This window comes from Anolis carolinensis, chromosome 4, assembly GCF_035594765.1.
Source record: "Anolis carolinensis isolate JA03-04 chromosome 4, rAnoCar3.1.pri, whole genome shotgun sequence".
In the NCBI taxonomy this organism is placed as follows: Eukaryota; Metazoa; Chordata; class Lepidosauria; order Squamata; family Dactyloidae; genus Anolis; species Anolis carolinensis.
In genome coordinates this window covers 174,905,185-174,921,015 of record NC_085844.1, presented here as the reverse complement: position 1 = coordinate 174,921,015, position 15,831 = coordinate 174,905,185, and the positions used below count along the sequence as shown (strand labels likewise).

General features: G+C 37.8%; 1 protein-coding gene across 3 annotated transcripts in view; it reads right to left on the bottom strand.

The window, feature by feature from the left end:
- Positions 1-15,831, bottom strand: part of usp24 (ubiquitin specific peptidase 24) — a 96,374-nt gene that overhangs the window by 6,085 nt on the left and 74,458 nt on the right. For 2 of the 3 annotated variants that reach the window (XM_062978274.1, XM_003220151.4), the window contains exons 49-62: positions 14,817-14,941; positions 12,282-12,423; positions 10,683-10,833; positions 9,996-10,091; positions 8,513-8,616; positions 8,315-8,428; positions 6,531-6,627; positions 5,635-5,751; positions 4,595-4,687; positions 3,779-3,881; positions 2,852-2,973; positions 2,605-2,718; positions 1,922-1,987; positions 243-309 (exon numbers count right to left, since the gene is read on the bottom strand). In XM_062978274.1, coding sequence (XP_062834344.1) covers positions 243-309; positions 1,922-1,987; positions 2,605-2,718; positions 2,852-2,973; positions 3,779-3,881; positions 4,595-4,687; positions 5,635-5,751; positions 6,531-6,627; positions 8,315-8,428; positions 8,513-8,616; positions 9,996-10,091; positions 10,683-10,833; positions 12,282-12,423; positions 14,817-14,941 — 1,511 coding nt within the window. The remainder of the gene's footprint in view (positions 1-242; positions 310-1,921; positions 1,988-2,604; positions 2,719-2,851; positions 2,974-3,778; positions 3,882-4,594; positions 4,688-5,634; positions 5,752-6,530; positions 6,628-8,314; positions 8,429-8,512; positions 8,617-9,995; positions 10,092-10,682; positions 10,834-12,281; positions 12,424-14,816; positions 14,942-15,831) is intronic. The other variant, XM_008109389.3, reaches the window with a different exon arrangement.

Below are 15,831 nucleotides of genomic sequence, written 5' to 3'. Positions count from 1 at the left end.
ATCTAACTCAATAAAGGAGCTGGGATTCTTTTAGCAATGTTCAGTTCCCAAACAACTTGCCTCTGAAAAATGCAAGAAGTTGGACAGCAGACAATACTACCCTTTTTCCAGATAGTTGCTTTTGCTACTTCAATTTCAAATTTCAGGCATCTGAAGAGCTCAGAAGCTCCTTATGTGCAGGGAACTAGTTAAGTTACATGGTTGATTCTTGATACTGAACTCTTCACAATAGGTTTACTAACCTAGCAATCCATTTTCAGTCTCAAATGCAAATTTGATCCGTTCTATCTGTAAAGGATCTTCAATGATCTGAACAAAAGAAAAGAAGGAATTAATTACAGTGTAGTATGGACTAGTATCCCTTCTTTTTTTTCTGCTTGTGTAAGTAGGAATTCACATCTCCCTTGTAAGATAACGGATATCCCTTCAAATCTCGTATTTTGTCTCTGATAGAGCTACTTAGTGGAAGGGTTGGCAGATAACAACTTCACTATGTTCTTATAACTGAATGCATTACAATGGCATTATGCTCTGAAGGACCTCTTAGATCCCTTTGTCAGTTGCAGGGACACCAGTAGACCCTTCTCCGGTTCCCTAGCATTTTAGACATTAAATAGCTATGTTGCAGAGACCCTCTGGGCAATGGTTGAGTACTGTGGGAGGAGAGCTGGAGTATTATTATTATTATTATTATTATTATTATTATTATTATTATTATTTTATTCCTATCCCACTGTTCTCCCGTGGGTGGGATTCAAGTTAATGAAAACAACAGGAAAAACTCAGCCACTATCAGGACCTCAAGATCGAACTGCAAAGACTCTGGCAGAAACTAGTATAGGTGGTCCTGGTGGTGATGGGCACACTGGGTGCTGTGCCAAAAGATCTCAGTCGGCATTTGGAAACAAGAAACATTGACAAAATTACGATCTGTCAACTGTAGAAGGCCACCTTACTGGGATCTGCACGCATCATCCGAAAATGCATCACACAGTCCTAAACACTTGAGAAGTGTTCGACTTGTGATTTTGTGATACGAAATCCAGCATATCTATCTTGTTTGCTATGTCATACTATGTTGTTGTGTCAATAATAATAATATATCAAAATACACCTTTATTAAAAAACATGGAGTAGAAAGATCAACATATAATGGTAATAGAACACAATCCAAAATACTGAAAAGAATCTGATTGAAAAATGATAAACTTTGGGCTAATTTATATCCACTTTTAAGTCAGAAAAACAACTAATAGATTCAGCTAACATGACATTTATTTTTTAAAAAATAAGAACTACTAGAGGATAAGCTGTATAGTCCACAGAATAAATGGGATGTAGTAGTTAGCGCCTAGAAACTAGAATTGTGTTCTTTGCATAAGCATGTAAGTGTACATATGTATATACAGTAGAGTCTCACTTATCCAACGTTCTGGATTATCCAACGCAGTCTGCCTACCACCTGGATCCACAGCTGTTTCTCTAGGCAGCAATGACTGAACCTTTTATGGATTTAACTTCTGACAATGTTGTTACTGTAAGTTCATTTTATGCAATTCTATTTTAGTTTGTAGTCAAGTTTTTAGTTATCAATGTTTTTGTAGTCAATGTCTTCAATACATTGCAATGTTTTGGTGCTAAATTAATAAATACAGTAATTACTACATAACGTTACCATGTATTAAACTGCTTTTTCTGTTTATTTGTTGTAAAACATGATGTTTTGGTGCTTAATCTGTAAAATCAGAACATAATTTGACATTTAATAGGCTTTTCCTTAATCCCTCCTTATTATCCAACATTTTTGCTTATCCAATGTTCTGCCGGCCTGTTTATGTTGGATAAGCGAGACTCTACTGTACTATGAACAGAAAGGGGATAAAGTCAGGAAAAAATATTTAGTATTAAGTAGTCTACTCACCAATATTTCATGAAGAAGCTGGAACGTGTTCTTCAGTTCATGAGGTGCTGCTGTTTCCAGTTGGTTCTGCTCAAAGAAGGTGGAAGGAAATGAATATACAAACTATCAAGGTGGGAAATGTGTGAACCTTTAGATGTTGTTGGAAATTAGGCAAGGAACTGAGAGGTATGGAAATCCTTGGCTAAGAAATGCAACTTCTTTAGTGCATTTTTGTTTATTCTGTTTTAGCTATTTTGTTGTTTTAATTTGGAAATCTTCTGATGTTCTTATTTTATTTGCAGTCAGGCTGAAAGTACATAATGAAAAATGGGATGTGAATGTTTTAAATGAACAAACAGATCTCTTGCTTTCTAAAAATTCTACATCTTTTTGGTGGTGGTTGGGTGCATTTTAGGTTTGAGAAGACATTGCTCAGGAGCCAAGAATGCCAGACAGATATTGTACAATAGTATAACAAAATAGTAAATGTGCAGAAGAGGCACACATCAGAAGTTATTCAAAAATCTCTGGAGAGCTATCTCTTTATATGTGAATTAGCTCTCCCACTCTGTAGAGAAAAAAAGCGCCTACAGGACATTTAGATTATATACTGTAGAATACCAGCAGAATTGCAGACACACATACATAAACCAATGCTCCAGGCCCCATGTTTTGAAAATTCACTCTGACTAATTTCTCCTTACCTTGATCAAATGCAGTATGGTAAAGGAAAAGTGCTCATTACAAAAGCAGCCATACACCACCATCTCAATGAGGATGAACAATGATCCAGTTAGCTCCCTCAATGCATGCATCACCTAATAAGGAAAGAGAAAAGTCTAAGAAGCAGGAGAATGACTTTCTTTTTTCCTCTTAAAACTTGTTTAAAAATTCATTTGCATTAAGCTCAACCGATAATCATGAAGCAGAGGGTTAAAATAGCAGCATCACCTCCATCAAATAAGGCTTCCCCTCAGACAGGAACAGCAAAGCTTCTACTTCTTCATGGAGACTAAGAAGAGCCCCTGAGGTGGGACTGCTATGGGGCGAACGGAGAACAAACAGACCAGGAGCTAAAAAGAAAATACAAATATACAAGTACAGAAATATAAAGTCCTGATCTTGATGGAGATTTGTACACTTATAGTAAATGAAGGTCCTGAAAACAAGGACTGAGTGTGAAGAGTGAATTGCTGCAGATTGTTACTGTGATGCTCTGGGCTGATGTAGAAAATGCTGTTATTAGATAAATTAAGGGAAAGCAGAGTTATGTATGCAATGTGACTATGTGTCATAAGGTCAGGATCTGTTGGGAAGAAAGGTGAGGATGGATGTAGCAAGTGACTGATGATTGATTGACTGCTGTTGTCAGTATTAGAGTTAATCACAATATGGTTGAGAGATATGTCAGTCAGAATTCAGTTGCACTCAATAAATACTTGGTGATATTATGTTCAATTTCTACCTATTAAACAATTATGTTTATATTATTCACTTGAGCCTCTGGAGTGCAATCTAAGGAATACTGAGTTCGGATACAAGGTTTCTGTGATGGCAGCAGTTAATTCCCGGTGGTGTTATCTGATAGGGAAGTTAAATAAATAAAATATTCCATCAGAACCAGAAGGGCATCTAGAAGGTCCCCCACATTTGAGACAGCAATAAGACAGTACAAAGCCCTCATACTGGTGGTAGACATGGAATGAGTGGAAGCCCTCACAGTCGGTACAGTGGTGGGATTTGTGAAAGTCCACATATTTTGTGGCAGTGGTTCAGTGGAAGCCCTCACAAGAGAACTTTATAGAAAATAAACATGCTGTATTGCATTAAGATCAGCCACCGAGCAGAGGTCACTGAGGTGAAATCAACCATACCTACCTACATTTCTTTGTGAGGAGACATCTGAGTGCAGGACAAGGAGTGCAATAGTATTATGGAGAAATCCAAACTCCCGTGCTTGTGCTGAACTCCACCTGCGATTCTATTTTGGCAAATAAAGTGAGAGTGTAAGGTATAAACATTTACATATAACGAAAATCTATTCCCACTTCTGATAATATCGCTCCTCAAACAGTGATTCCAAAAGTACTGTAAGTTTCGGGGGGGGGGGGCAGCTTTACAATACTCATTTTTGTTTGACTAAAACAAGTAACAGTTGTGCTTGTGGAAGCACATACGTCGTAAACATATACTGTTCTATATGGAGTCCGAATGCAGCACAATTCCCTAGTATCAGAAATATCAGCCCTCCTTTTGAGACAGTTGATGGACACTTCACATGTTATGGTGATGCGACATATAGTCCATAGTAAATCACAAACTAAATTATGTTTTTGAAAGAGTGATTTCTTTCAAATAAACAATACATGAAATAAAAATCTTATCTAGGAGAGAGAAGCTTAGCAGTGTTAGTACTAAAGTCAGAACTGTCTGCTTAACCCTGTTGAATATGCCATGAATGGTACCTACAAAGTTTTTGGCTATTTATAGCAAAACTTATAAAAGGTAGCACCAGAGAGTTTTATCCTTGTTTTCGCCAACTTGCTGCAAAGGCAGGACAAGGGGGTACATTTTTGTAAGATGGTTCTAAATAGATTTAATGCTGAACATGGTAAATTGGCTTTAATGCTGAACATAACAACTAGAATGACATATATTATACTGAGAGAACTAGACAGTAACATAAATTGTTACCTGGTTATTCTGCCGATTGGGACCTAGAAGAAAGTTGATCATGTGCCTCAAGGCAGAATGCCTGAGAAGGAGATCACAAGCTTTTATACCCTGCTGCGAAAATACAGGCAAAATGGTGGGTTACATTTCTTAACGTGTAGGAAACACAAAACACTTCATAAAATAACTCTGATGAATTTTAATTGAAGTGCATCGATCTGCAGGGTTTTGAATGCCTTTAATACCAGGCTGTCTGGCTATTAATAATCAAATGTGACTGGATTACAAAATGAGTTCTACATACAATGTTGGTTTGAACAACTTCTAAAATGTAGACTGCAAAATGCAACATATTGTTTGCTATTTTGTGAATAACTTTGTAAACATTAGCAGAAGATGTGTCCAGTCAGGTATCTGGAGTTACATGAACAGTATGAGAAGGAACTATGCAACTACATGTCTCTACTTGGAGATACACCCAACTCACCCATGCAAATATATATAAGCCCCTATGTACAGAAAGATCCACTTTAAGTCTGAAAGGCCTAACTGCACATTTTATAGCCATTAACACCTGCTCAGGGCAAATTTAACTTGTAATGGTAAACTATAAATAGCTAGACAATGAATCCATACAGGGGGGGAAACCCATTTGTATACATTTTGAAATAATTCTTGTTTCAGGGGAAAAAATAATACAAGTGTTTAGGGAAATTGTATCTATATTATTTTAATAACTAGTGTGCATCTATGTAATAATTATTAAATGTTTTGATGTATTTACATCTTTGTTGTTTTGTATTTATGCATTATGAAGTGTGTTAAAGTATCTGTAGAAGTGAGTCATAAATCAAAAACTTATAAAACAGAAGAACAAGTATTACAGTGGGAAGCTACCATTACATGAGATACAGGGTTTTTTTCATTTTATAAAGGACACTGAGCCAAGTCCACAATCAGCAGATTCAGAATATAAAGCAGTTTTATATTACAGTGGCAATTTTTCCATGACATATAAATAGTACATTAGTGAAGTTAAATAAGTAGAAAAATCTTGTTACCTTTTGTACAAAATTGTTGAACAAGAAAAAGTACTGGGCACAGTTTTTACAGTTCTCGGGAACATCTTTTTCCAACAGCCCAAGTAGCACCTCCACCAACTGATGAAGACCTTTCAACTGTCAAATAATTGAGTTAAGGAGACCTTGTATGATGATAATGGTAGTTTTAATTGATGTACATTTAATGATGAGGCAGCTCAGTGTTCTATTTGCAAACGTGATGCAATTTGGTTCAGGTAACCATCTGTTTTTGTTTAATTATTAGCTCACGGAACACTTTTTACAGGGCATCTTAGATGCTCTAGGAAACAAACACTCTCAGGAGAAATAAACTAGTTTACATATGTTCAACCATCAAACAGCTCATTAGCAGATCATTGGACAACATTCTGGGTCTGAGCAATGGAACTCAACAATTAAGTAGAATACTAGCCTGATAAACTTAGAACTTGGTATCTTTTCAGCCCATGAAACAACATTTTGCTATGTGTTCATACAAGGAGCTATGCTGAATATGGAAGCCCCTGGCCTCTTGCCCCTGACATTTTAAACATCTTATAACTTAGCTCTGTAGTCATAATAACCAGAATTATTTTATGAAGGATCAAAGCAGGAGCTTTTCACAACACTTGATACTGTTCTGATATATAACACTCACAGAGCTATAAGAACTGCCTAAATCAAGCAGTCACATAATTTTGATAGTTATAACAAGTACGATGACTTAAAATGACTAAGAGAGAAGAACAAGAGAAAGTAATATGCATTACTTTTTAAAATAGTCAACTTTTTTCAGCAATACAACACCAGCTTTCACATTTCAGCAGTTTGTTAATTTATTACATTTTATAATTACACATTAAATATTATTTCCATCTTAGTTACATATTACTGACCTTTTCCTGATAAAACAAGGCACTGTCTAGTGTTTTTTCAAGAATGGTGGCTACAGCAACTCGCACTTCTCTCACACTGCATTCTAGCAGATACGTCCTGAAACACACATGCAGTAAAAATGAAGATGCAAGAAGTTGTCCAATCACTTTCATGTTGCTAGCTCATGTCTTCAGTCCCTGTTTCCTTTACTGTAAAATCAAATATTTCCACTCCTTTGACAGTGGCAAGACTGGATATGGTTACTTAAAAGTCAAACTCAGAGTACCTTAGAGAATATAAATTGTATCTCTATGGGTCTGACATAAATTCTGGAAATCAGCTGGATTTAATACCATAACAAAGCAGTTTGATTAAAAGGAAGCAATAATTGACTGCCTGAAGCAACATAGATAGCTTTCCACTTCGAAGTTGTTCAGTGTTTCAGAGACTGTCACTAGGAGCAGACTTGTATGAGCCTGCATATATTCTCCCCCTCTCAATCTTTCATCACTTAATGGATTTGGGTTTTTTTCATATCCATGCCATATATTACATTCAATACTGCTGCTAGTTGGAGCATAAAATATAAACCCAAAAGTCTGTGCTATCACATCAGCCTCTCAAACATGCTTATATTTTGGTTGAACAATTCTAAAGAACGTGCAGTCTCAATATTTGCTCTCTAAGAAGAGAAATGAAAAAAATGTGTCTGGTCATAAAAAGTTCACATATCTGTGAATATCCTGGGAAATAAGAGGATACCAGTTATGCTGTATTCGTTAATATCTTGAGGTCTTACTACTAGAGGTTTTTTAAAAAACAAACAAACAAACAAATAAGCTATTAGCATTCAATGGCTGTAATCCTGTTGATGACATATGATTGTATAACTTGGGATTGTATGAGGGTTTTTTGAACTTGGAGAAGGAGGTATTCGACACCCTCTTCCACAATATTTCTACCTCCCACACTACTTACTGGCTTGTGTGTGTGTGGGCAATACAGGGTGTTTGAAATTAAATGGTGAATAGGGAGTTCTTTTTCAAACACCCCGTACATTGCCGCCTTTCTGCAGCTAGGAAACGAAAGTTGACATCACCTCTTGGGTCTTCAGGTGCTAACCAGGCACCTCCTGTCTTTTACCAGCCAGTAAATGATTAGAGAACCGTGCTTAAAAATTGCCTTTTATGATGGTGCTTGCAAAAACAAACTGCATAGCTGGATCATTATACTTCACTTAGGCAATGTGTCACTTGGCAAATGATTTTGCTAGTTACAGATGAATACTCTGAGAACAAGTAAACATGGTTCTTTATATGTGCCCATATACACTTGTCCTTCTCCTAGATAGTTATTAAGTCAATATGTCGATGTAGACTTGCTGGATACATGCCTCTAATGCTGAAACTGTTGTACACATAAAATAAGCAACAAAAAGCCAAATTTAATTTTCCTGCCCAGCCTGGATTGTACTCTTACCCCCCCCCCCCAAAAAAAAATTATCTTCCCCTGAGGGACACATAGTAAGAGACTGATCTCTATTCCCTGGGATACTTTCAATTTCTTGCCTTACCATCCATTTACAGGGGCTTTAAAAACTTTGTATTATTTAGCTTTTATAGGGCTGCTTTTGGTGGCTTTTCCCCTCACCTAAATATTTTGGCAATATCTGCAGACCTTGGAGTCACCCTAAATTTTGCTATGCAGCTGCACAAACACAGGAAGAACTAGACTGGAGATAAGAGGATGATGTAATGGAATCTCATCTAACACATGCAGTCTTGTGTATTAGACTAGTACTTACTTTATGAGCTCCCGTCCTTCTGCTTCCACTAAGTATTCAACTAGCCATTTACAAGCATCAAAGCTTTTAGATACCAGAGCATCAATGGTTGCAATCCATTCTTCTGTGTCAATCCTTAAAAAAGGCAAATAAAGCAATGTCAGAAAAACTACCTTATAGCATATTTCTTTAGGAAACATTCTTTAAATGGCTAGTTACCTGAGTTTCTTCTTGGTTCGCAGATAAGTTTGAAAGAGGAATTGAACTGCTAGCTGTAAACTCACTCTTGCCATTGATGGATAATGGGGATGCTTCAGTTTTGTCTATAAGAAGATAAAGACACAGTTACAGTTTTCTTAAATACTGTTTTCAGATAGGAACTGAGATACTATCTAACTCACTCTTAGAATCTGGATAGACAAGTGCAGTCTACTGATCACATGAATTCTCAAATGATTTTTTTGGGGGCAGCCTGCCTGCCTATCACCACCTTGAGAAAAAAAATCTGCTGATCTGATATTTTGTTGGACTGGCAGTTTTACAGTTTTTGCTGTTTATTGGTCTCTGCCTTGCCAAACTTCCAGAATGCAAAAAAGCAATCAAGCAAGCAAGGAAGATAATATATTTCTGTTTGGATTTGTTTCTGTTTTTCAGCACCTGGATCTGGTGCAGTAGCCCATATTTGTGGCAGGTTAACACCAAAGGTCTTCATTTGAGTTACCATTTATTTATTTAATTTATTTACAGTATTTATATTCTGCCCTTCTCACCCCGAAGGGGACTCAGGGCGGATCACATTATACACACATAGGGCAACCATTCAATGCCCATAAACACATCAAACAGAGACCGAGACAGAGACAGACGCAGAGGCAAGTTAACCTTCTCCTGAGGAGATGTTCGATTCTGGCCACAGGGGGGAGCAGCTACTTCATCATCCACTCTGACAGCACTTCCTCATTCCAGGTCGTAAATTAGTTAACCTTGCCTCCCCACTTTTTTTTATACTTTTTACACTTATTTCCTACTTGATAGATGCAACTATCTTTCGGGTTGCTAGGTCAGCAACGAGCAGGGGCTATTTTTTATTTTTAATTGACGGGTGCTCACCCCGCCAAGGGCTGGCCTCGAACTCATGACCTCATAGTCAGAGTGATTTATTGCAGCTGCTCAACAGCCTGCGCCACAGCCCGGCATTAAATGAGTCTGGCCCGATCCCATTCATTTTTCCAATGACCCCTTTGGTACTAATGAAGGAAGAAAACAGCTTTTAATTTATGGTACAAAAGGTGTTTATACACACACACACACACTTTAAAAAATCTCTTTTGTGCCTTATTTATTTATTGAATTTATATCAGCTTTTCTCGAAAGGAAAGGAAGCAACATGGAGTCAAGGATAGCATGAAAAGTATAGAAAAGGCAGGGATACAAGAATACTTTTCCAACTTTCTCCTAGTATTTCTTGGAAATCTATAGTTAGAGTTGTCCAGGTTTTTTTTGTTAGCCCAAAGACAGGCTTCACTGATGTTTCATAATTAATGATGCCAGACACCACTCTATCAACAATGTATAAGTTTTCTAAATACTATATATTTTTCTACTTGATAACAATAATTATTTGTTTTTCATTTATTCCTCTTATCTAGGCTACAGAAATATTCACCTCAATTCACTAAAAAAAGCAGAATTCACTACTCACTGCATTTAATGAAGCCAATGACAAAACAAAATTAAAATAGTCACTGCTGTAGACATCTCTGTTTTTCATAAACTTCAGGTTTTCATCCCGCACCATCTGCAAAAAAATACATAGATGATTTTAGTAATATGTCAAATTGTGTTCATAATTTCTTAAATATGTTACATAAATATCACAATTGTTAAAAAAAACCCCACAAAAAGGAGGATCCTTGAAAAGCATGTTGCTGACAACCTAGTTGCTTGGTTGGCCAAAAAGGCAGATTCTAAACCAAATGTGATTACTATCAATGCAATTCATTCATAATGGAAGGGTCACTGAAAACATCAGCTCAATGTTGTGCTATAGCGTGTGTGTAAGGGGGTGGTGGTGGAGAAGAATGATTCAATGTCTATATGGTACCTAGCAGTATATTTGCTTTCCTATGCCTATTGTTCATTCTACAGACTCAAAAAATGATACTATGTAGCATAAAATTTCTGTTGGCCCAAACCCCTCCAGACTAAAACAATAACAATCTTATCTAGACAATGCATTCTTAAAGGCTAGCCCATTCATGCTTTTGGCAACTAAAAGAACATCTTCATTTCCCTCAAGCACAATATTGTTTCAAAATGTTCCAGATGATAAACAACAAGCTTGTTCAAACCCAATCCTTTTAACATATAAGCAATTATTATTATTTACCTGATAGATTCGAACTGGCATTTTTTCTACAAATAAGCCTTTTTTCTCTCCTTTTTTGACTAACTTGGTCAAGATGGACAGACGGTCACTACTGGGTCTGTGGGGCCGTGGTGAAGACTGTGGTGAAATATCTGGTGAAGATGGAGCAGATCTGGAAACAAAATGCAACATGAATCCCAAAAGGGCTGGGTTGTGGCGCAGCTGGCTAGTAACCAGCTGCAATAAATCACTACTCACCGAGAGGTCATGAGTTCAAAGCCCGAGTCGTGTTAAGCCCCCGACCATTAAATAGCTGGCGTACTGTTTACCTAAGCAGCCCGAAACACAGTTGCATCTGTCAACTAGGAAATTTAGGTACGCTTTATGCCGGAGGCTAATTTAACTAACTTACAACACCATAAAACTGCCAGCAGCACGTGGAAAGGAATGAAGAAGTACAGCACTCTGTGTCACTCGTGGATGATGAAGCAACAGCTCCCCCTCTGGCCGGAATCGAGCATACCCTCATGAAGCTAGAAATGTTAAAATTGCCTCTGTGTGTGTCTATACTGTATGTTGTTTGTCTAATGGCATTGAATGTTTTCCATATATATGTTTATTGTAATCCGCCCTGAGTCCCCTTCGGGGTGAGAAGGGCAGAATATAAATACTGTAAATAATTAAATTAAATAAAAAGTTCAATCTGTTTGATGAGGCAGTTTTCTCCTTTCTCAGAAGTACAGCATTCATCAATGGACATCTGACTGAACATTATTTATATAGTGTCCTCTATATGGAAAGTATAAACTTACTGTGCGGTGATCTGTTCAGCATTTGTAATATCTTTGTATTATGCTAATAGTAAGGATTTGTGTGGCTTCAATTAAACTGATCACCCTCTATCCAATATTCCTGAAATTCCTCCTTGAAAGTCTGTGTAAAAGAGCTGCATAACCACGCGGATCAAAAAATAACCGATCCACTGGCTGCCAGTCCATTTCTGAGCACAATTCTAACTGCCAATTATGACTTTAAATGTCATAATTTACAATTCAGGTTCAGAGTATTCGGCAGGCCATGCCTCCCTGGATGAGTCTGCCAAGGATGGGGATCTGTTTTGAATTTCACCACTTTCACAAGAACCTCTGATGGGGATGCCTTTTTGATGGGTTTCCCCAGACTCTAATGCAGTGGTTCTCAATCTGTGGGTCCTCAGGTGTTATGGCCTACAACTCACAGAAATCCCAGTCAGTTTACCAGCTGTTAGGATTTCTGGGAATTGAAGGCCAAAACATCTGGGGATCCATAGACTGAGAACCACTGCTCTACTGCTTCCTTGAAAGAATGCCCTCCTCTTTCTTTGCTGTTCTCCTGCCTTCTGGAATGAAGGATCATTTCACCCAAAAACATCTCCTTGGAAGTAATCTGGATCTTAAGCCTAAAAAAATTACAGCCTCAGGAGTACTTTTCTAAACGTAAGATTAAAAATTCTACAGAGCTTCCTCATGGAAGCAATACTTTGGATTAAGTATCTTAAACCAAGAAAAAATGGGGAGAACACTGTTAATATTTTGTTTGTACGCAAAATAAATGCTTGGAATGAAAGGCAAATGAACTTACAAGGAGAGATCCTCTGCTTCCTGACGCACAACACTGACTCGACTTTTCTTTGGTAACACTGGGGAGTTCTGGTCAGACACTCTTTGATAGAAGAGCATGTAGGCATTCCAATACCGCCGTCGAACATCAGGATATGGATTTGCTGTAAAGAAGAGGTACTGAGGGTGTACTCAAGACATTGTTTGTTGCTGAAAAAATGTTTTTTTTTGGTCACGTTTTACAAAAACTTCTGCACATATGCAAAATGTGCAGGTTATTTCATACATTTTATTTTCCAGCTATATAAAAAGCAGTACAGGGCTGTGTTGGAAAATGGACAGTGTGGATAGGAACCACCTGCACACATCTATCTATCTATCTATCTATATATATATATAAAAAGAGTAAAAAATTGGGGGTGTGAAGTAAGCAACAAAACTACATATCCCAAAACCACGAAAACTGGAAGCACAACCCACCATCCTTGCCCCTAGGTTCTGACAACAAAAAGAAAAGAAAAATAAAGTCTTAATTAGAGGGAGATGAATAATTGTTTTTATCCAATTGCTGCCAGTTAGAAGGCTAAGCTCCACCCACTTGGTCTCCTAGCAACCCACTCAGCCCAGGGCCTCAAAGCTCCAAGACCAAGGGGAGGCCAATGGCTAAATGACAAGGAGGGCTATAACTTCTTGACAAACTGTAACAACAGCCAGCTATACTAACAATAATACACCCCCATTCAATACCACGGCCCAATCACCAGTTACCAACCACGCATTTCCACAACTACACATATGCATACCCACCAATCACAATAATAATACCAATAACACGTCAATACCATCATACAGTGGACAGATCACCATGCAGTCCCACCTCTCAACCATTCACTACACCTTCAAACCACACCTTACAGAAACCCATCCAACCTCACCACAACAAACTTCGACATTGCTAAACTCTGACACCCTCTGTTCCCTCACCACTTAAAACAGACACAACACAATTGCACACAACACAATATCCACACACCAATGCAATCCCTATCTCCCATGTCCACTACAGCCAGGACACATGCATACCTACAAAGACAACCATGACCACAGGGCAAAAGAACCCAAACACATGCACAATAACAACACCAAATACACAAAAAGCAGACACCCAGCCAAGATATCCGCAGAAAAACCAATTCCCCAAACCAACAAACATACAACATCACTCACACTTCAATAATCAGAAATATTGAATATTCACAAGCTTTAGGAAATAATATCCCCTGATGGCGCAGGGGAGTAGATGAATAGGTACTGCTCCGGCGGGAAGGTAACGGCGCTCCATGCAGTCATGCCACATGACCTTGGAGGAGTCTATGGACAATGCCGCCTCTTCGGCTTAGAAATGGAGATAAGCACCAACCCCCAGAGTCAGACAGGACTGCACTTAATGTCAGGGAAAAACCTTTACCCTTTACCTTAACTACCATCAATTCCTCAATACTTTATTTCCCATATCACCAAACTTCGCCACAGCAATGCGTGGACGGGCACAGCTAGTACATTATATATGGTTAGTGAACATCTAGTGAACGCCTCTCTGTCTCTCAGTTTCAATGTTGTATGTAACATTTACTCTATGCATTTCTCATAAATGTGCTACATGTAAGAACTGGTGCTAGAAATAAAACAAGATTTGTAAACCAGATACAGAAAATCTATTTAAAAATCATTAGATACTGTCCAAGTCTAAAATACTATCCATCCCTGGAATAACAGATATTCTGCTGGGATAATTACATTGCAATCTTCTGTCAAGGACCAACTAAGTATATGAGATAGTGATTTCTGCAACACCTGGGCCTGTAAACTCCCTTTCCTACCCATCTCTTCCATATTAACTTGGCTCTGAGTACCTCTCAGAAAAGCCTTTCTATACAGCACGTGATCTGGTGAGAGATAATATGCCATAAGGTTTCTTTCTCTGTCATTGTGTGTGCAGAGGATGGTCAGGGCTGCAGCAACAAGGGGAAGAAACCTCAGTTGAGGAGTGTCAAAGTGCTTGTGTTTTGTTCCATTGCATGTGAGCGGTGTGACAGGTACAATACAGGACATGATACAATATTGCTTCTATCAATTCAGGGGAAGTGAAAAAATGTCCAGGTTCATGTTTTCCAGAATAATCACATAACTGGCTCTGTGATTACTGTATATACTCATGTACTAGTCTCCCTCATGCTTAAGTTGAGAGCATGTTTGGGGGCCAAGATTATGGATTTTGATATGACTCTGTGGATGAGTCGAAGATTATTCCAAAGAGAACAAAACATTAATGGTGGCCCCAGGGGGTCAACCTTTCTGTCTGCTACTATAATTTTCCTTTCAAAAAGGCCAGAAGCCCTTTTGCCACTCAGAAAAAGGAATGATAAGAGTTAAGGTATGGTTCTTACACGGACCCTTGGCTACGCCAACCCACTTATACATGAGTATGTACTGTAATTCATGCCTTACACTAAAAAGTGCTAAAAACAACATAAAAAAATAACAGAAATATACTTACATTGATCATAAACTTTGGGTCTATATTCTCCACCAAAACATTCATACTCCAAGGTTTCATCATTCAGCTCAAATTCTTCAACTACTGTGTCATTAAATTTATACCACTTTCCTTTCCCACATCCCCTGTCATAACAGAGAAAGAAAGACAATGCTAATTGCCAAATTCAAAGAATATGCCTAATAGTTTTACAGAATTCAACTACCAAAAAGACAAGGGCGTGTCACCACAAAGAAAAATGAATGCTAAATAAAACATTGATCCAAAAAGACCTTTAATACTGGTTTGTATTATTTCTATGAATGAGCACTGAAACTGAATGCTCCTTGACTTGCCCCTTTTATTTTAATTTCTATCGTTCGCAAATTCTGTCAGAAAGTCCCTAGTTTGTTTCAAGCCACAGTTCCATTTATGTCATAAGCACCATTAAGATAAGGGTCTCCCTGGGAGAGAAGAGCGGTATATAAATAAAATAAATAAATAAAATAAATAAGAGTTCCCAGACTCAGACCATTAAATTCTCATTGCATTGAACAAGATTTCAGTATGAACTCTTCTTGTCCAGGAACTCCATTCTACAGACTACATTATCATTCCATAGCCATTGGAATGGGGCTGTTTCTTGGGTTACTTTTCTCTACTTGGTTATTTGAGGCTTTTGTTTCCCCAAATGAGGATATACCTCCCCTTTTGACATACAAAGCATAGAACGAGAAGAAATTGGCTTATTTGGGCCATACTGTAATTCACAAAGTTATATATGAGCCAGTATATCAAGACTACCATATAGAAACCTACTTTTATATCTAGAGCAGAATGAGAAATCCCAACAATGTCAGCCTGTCAGTAATATGAGAGCACTATCTATGTAATCTGACATTTAGGTATCCAGATCCACAAGCCAACCTTAGGATGACACCTCCAAGGTTATGTGGCCGGCATGACTGCATGGTCTTAAGAGGTATTATATAACAATTTCATATTATAGACAAACTAATCCTTCAGTTAATCCTGA